This window comes from Cajanus cajan, chromosome 9 (genome assembly GCF_000230855.2).
Source record: "Cajanus cajan strain Asha chromosome 9, NIPB_CcT2T_4, whole genome shotgun sequence".
In the NCBI taxonomy this organism is placed as follows: domain Eukaryota; kingdom Viridiplantae; phylum Streptophyta; class Magnoliopsida; order Fabales; family Fabaceae; genus Cajanus; species Cajanus cajan.
The window spans coordinates 53390208-53395440 of NC_138525.1; the positions used below are offsets into that span (position 1 = coordinate 53390208).

At 26.2% G+C, this 5233-nt stretch overlaps 1 protein-coding gene across 1 annotated transcript; it reads left to right on the plus strand.

Moving 5' to 3' along the window:
• The first annotated feature begins 2356 nt into the window (after positions 1-2356).
• On the plus strand, positions 2357-4933 carry LOC145951824 (uncharacterized). The gene is made up of 5 exons (XM_083063909.1): positions 2357-3817; positions 3938-3985; positions 4201-4340; positions 4439-4518; positions 4729-4933. The coding sequence occupies exons 1-5, from the start codon at positions 3755-3757 to the stop codon at positions 4761-4763; spliced, it is 366 nt and encodes a 121-aa protein (XP_082920035.1). The 5' UTR covers positions 2357-3754; the 3' UTR covers positions 4764-4933.
• Positions 4934-5233: the final 300 nt, after the last annotated feature.

Below are 5233 nucleotides of genomic sequence, written 5' to 3' on the forward strand. Positions count from 1 at the left end.
TAAAACATAAATTATGATACATGTAGATATGTTTCCATTTTTATATCACATATATGCATGTGGCCGATATTTAGCTTAGTTTGTGAAATTGAATGGGCTGGAGAAAAAGTTTGGAAATTAAACTATATATACATATATATATATATATATACACATATATATATATATATATATATATAATTATTCTTGATCACATACATACATTGATGAAACAATAATGTTTTCTTAAATATAATTAAATTTTAATAATATATTTTTCCTTTTATCTAATATACCACTTTGATTATTTGATTAGGTCGGATTACTATAACAAGATTTTAATGCACACTTCATACACAAACTTTGTAATATTTCAATCAAATCTTAATGTTTTGCTGTCTAGCAAATTTTTTTTTGGAGTTTCAATTACCTTCGACCTAACACCACTAATGCATTATTCTATATTAGTTATGTTAATTTGTATTCTATATATATTGTTCATTGTACTTCCTAATCAGGTGGAGGAAAGAGCAAGAATTGACATGAGAGTTCCAAATAATCAAATCATGACTAGTGAAATATCTGCATTATCACCTCTTCAAAATGGTCTTGTAAACTCTCAGAGTGCGTGGAACTCTATGTGGTATGCAGTGTATAATTCAGTACTTTCGTACATATCTTTTCTAATAATTTATATCTTTGTGACTCTTTATGTTAGTAATGACATCTAATTAAGTGTATAATTAAGTACTTTTATGCATATCTTTTTCTAAGTATATTGAATCATATTAAAAACATCTCTTATAACTTGACTTTGATACTATAAGTTAGAATTTAGGCTTAAAATTTAATTCAATGTTACAAGTTAACTTATAAGTTAAGAACTGTTCAAGTTTTATAAGCATTATTTTCATCACATCTCTAATTAATGTAGGAGTAAATCAACATATTTTAAATATTTCATATGTGTGTATGCTAATTAATCTTTTGTTTTGCAATAATTAATGTTATTAATTGCATTGTTAATTGTTTCTTTACATCTCAAATGGGTTGTAACATATTCTTTGTAATGATATGTAATCTATCATTGTTATTGCAAACTTGTTGTCATATAATATTTCTATAACTTCCTTTAGTTATTTTTCCGTGACCGCAATATTCTTTTTATTCATACAGTTTAATTTGTAATATTATAGCATCATTTATATTAGTCTGAGGTTGATTAAAAAAAGGTCAACAATGTTTATTTTTGATAAATGGGTACATTTTTCATATAAAAAGACATTATAATCATATGTGATTTTAGTCAAATTTTATTGTTTAAGGGGCTAAACTGGCATATTTCTTCTATTATCATAATTTCACAGATATTTTTATAACTTTCATTATGTAAAGACTTACCTTTTTGATATTTTACTATTTCTTGCATTAAGGAATTTTTCACCTCAAGATTTTTCATATATATATATATATATATATACTTAAAGTCTATAATGACAATAAATTTGATTGAATTAAAGTTTGAGATTTTTCTCAATCTATCAACTTCTTGATATTCTTTTCAAATCAATGAGTTGCCGAATCTTTGCTTCATTCTATCATATACACTACATTATAGAAGTTAATTATTACATATTTATCTACTTCACGAAAATCAAGTCATTCATCTCAAATATCTTCATCAATCTTTGTCTAGAAATCATATATTATGTTCTCATCATTAACTATTTACACGCAACCATCTACATATAAAGAAATAATGAGCATACGTATAATTATAACTTGGATTTCAAGATACAATGTTTGTTTGCATTTGCTCTTCCTAAAATCAGTATGACTATAACATGCTCATAGTGCTTGTTTAAGTTTGTACACATTTTACTTATAACTTAAGGATTTTAAGTTGTTGTCTTTTTTATTTTGAACCCATTTCTTTCTTCAATTTGAAGCTGACATTTCATTAATTAATTAATTTTTTTTTATAATTACGAGACGAAATAGAGCTTAGAAAAATTTATACCAGTCTTTAAGAGTAAAAAGTCGTATTATAGTCAATACCTGTTATTAATTTTGAGTAGCGTTTAACCATCAACATTGCTTATGCTTTTAAAGTCTACCAATAAAATTTTGTTTTGTAAAATCATTTAAATTTTGAATATATTTTTTTCCTCTATGTCTTTTTCCCATGTGTGTTTTAAGATTGCTTCAATTCTCTTTAGCTCTATTGCTTATTGTCAATTTCTGTAACTCAAACACTATGACAACTTTCTTGTTTGAGGTGATAAAAATAATCATAAGAAAGGACATGATGCTTTGAATTTTTTTCCTATTAAATAATCAAAACTTTTCTAACGTGTTCAAAATAGTTTTAGTGGCCTAGTTCAAACAAAACTGTCTTCAGTAAAAAATACATGTAGTGTGTATCCAACAAATAGTTATTCTATGATCATAATGCTTGTGTTATCAAATAATTATCAGATAAAGTTAAATTTTGTAATTATATAACCAAAATATAGTCACAAATTTTATTAACATACAAAATTCCATGTTTTTCACTTTGAAATTATATTTTCTTCGTAATTAAGTTGTTGACTATAGCAGGAAACTAATTTCTCTCATAACACATATGTTTTGTCTAAATTTTTTACAAAGGAGTCAATAGTTTAACTTGATAATTTAGATTGTATGTTGTTGATCTATTTATAAAGGTTTCATTTTTATAGTTGTTCCATCATTTTAATGATATTGATTCTCAATTTAACTGGATCTAAACAATTAATGGGGGATACAAACATATCAAGTAGCCTCATCTAATGCAAATAGGGTTATCACATGACAAAACAATACATGTTGAATCTTTCTCTATAATGTAAGAATTTACTTTAGGTTATTTATGATTTAGTTTAGTTCAAAGTTTCTCAAGTACAATCGTTTGAAACTTTGAATTAATTTAGCTTTAATTTGGCAACCTAGAATATATTTAAGGAAACATATTCAACTTGGTTAACCAAAAATGTTTGTTGAACTTATCCTATATCTAACCAGTTAAGTTTGTTTAGGAGGAATATTATTTAAAAAGCATATTGAATGGTTATTGCTTTCATTGACCAAATCATTCTCCTTGTCAAATGAATGACTTATCATTATCAATTCATGAGTAGTATTTAAAGTCCATATTATGTGTGTGGCCCAACAACTTAATACATTTGGGGTCATAATTATCATAATATAATATTAGTCTCTCTAACTAATAATCATGCATACTTTTATTTACATTTCTTGACGGGACAAAATTTATATATGTAATTCCTTAAATTTAATTAATATTTTTCATCAATCAAAATTGAAATTTTATCTCATTAATATGAATTTATATTTAATGCAGATTTTAGTTATATACATTTATGTATATTGTTGGGATAAAACTCTAATATTGATTGTAAAATAATACCAACTATATATAGAGAATTGTAACTATGTTTTGTTGTTAAATATAATATTTTTTTTTATTTCACTACATAAGTTTATCCCTATTTCATAAAGTTAAGTTGTAAGACTTAAAATTGTGAGTATAAGTTTGATTCCTTATAATTTGTTCTACATATTTTTTATTTATTTATCTCGTTCTCTTTATAAGATCTAGTTGATGACAAAAATAACTTGAGTTGAAATTATAAAAAAGTTAAGCTTAAAGACTTCATGTTCATGTTATACATTTATAATATATAGGGCTGCTCCTTCAAATTCAATTCTCAACGGCCATAATGCTACACAAATGGTTTCTTCAGTTGGTCCATCTAATGCTATTTTTCTTCAACAAAACTTGCGAATTGGAAGGGTAAAAAATTTCTAAATCACTTTTTATCTTTTTAAACCCTTAATGCTAGCATGAAATTACTACTAAAATATTGAGCCTGGGGTTCTAACACATGAAACTTGAATTATGGAACTTGAAAAGGAGGTGACCAGAGAAGATTCTAACTTAGCAGTAAGGAATTTCAGAGAGGTAAGCCCCGTATTCATATATCTTCAAGACATAATAAGTTGTGTAGATGGAATTAATACGTATCTTTGTGGTCATTTTAATAAATTACATTTAATTGAATTTTTTTTTCTCTTTTTGGGTTTAGTTGTGTCTCTTATACAATTGTGGCATAAAGTATATTAACCCATGATGGGATTTTGAGGTTCTTTTATTTGGTTTATTTTTTGTTGTTGCAGATCAATTCACCTCTAGGACAAAGTGCTAATGCAAGTCCTGCATTCCAACAACCACACAATGCACTTGAGAATGCAGGAATGCAAAATCTGGACAATAATGTTGATGCTAATCCTTATCATGTGCAAAATGAATATACGAGGTATTGTTCTCCAATCATATATATGTAATCCTCAACTTTTCTTCCTTGCAATATCTTATGTCATTTTAATTCCTATGTCATGTTTTTGTGAGTTTCAGCAATGCTTACTATGACCCAATATATAAGACTTTTGGCCATGCAGTTGACCCCCACATTAGATTGTTTCTACAATCCACCGGTAATTATAAGCAGTTTCTTTCTTTTAACTTTTCTTTAGTATCATAATTCTCTTTTTTCCATTGTTAATAATACACACAAATTCCTGGCAGTTCATTCACTTTTATTGTGAAAAAAAAAAATTATATTGTTACATACGAGGATTACTTATATTTTGAGCCAAAAAAACTTCAAGTTTTTTTTAATGAGAATCCTGTTATTCTTGATGCAGATCCAGAAATACAAAGGTATCACATGTTCAATTGAAAAGTGTGGGGTCTTCTCATGTCAACTCTCTTTAGATTCTTTATCATTATTTAACAAAATTCTCAAAGACGGGATTGTTTGTATGTTTACTTTAGTTAACATTAAGGGTCCACTAGATGAAACTTATCCTCTGTTAAGCACAAATATAAAATTGCATAGTTCTTGTGGTATTTTACTCATTTTGGTACTATTACTTGCATGGATATATAACTTAATTATCCCAATTCAACTTACATGGATCCAGTTTATAAAAGTACATGCACTATATCTTTAAACCAAGAAATTTGGTTTATATTTCAATTATTTTGTCGATGAGATGACTAAATAATTTTTTGGAGCATATTTTGAATATTAATTAGACAGTAGAAGAAAAAAAAGTGTAATGTAATTATATATGAATTATTTTGTTCACGACTTTTTTCTAGAAAAATTAATTAATTCAGAGGCATAATTGTCACCAGTACTCGTAA

Coding starts and splice junctions, on each gene's coding strand:
- LOC145951824 (XM_083063909.1), top strand. CDS start 3,755: ATGGTTTCTTCAGTTGGTCCATCTAATGCTATTTTTCTTCAACAAAAC. Junction 3,818..3,937: donor AAAACTTGCGAATTGGAAGG/GTAAAAAATTTC, acceptor GAACTTGAAAAG/GAGGTGACCAGAGAAGATTC. Junction 4,341..4,438: donor GTGCAAAATGAATATACGAG/GTATTGTTCTCC, acceptor TGTGAGTTTCAG/CAATGCTTACTATGACCCAA.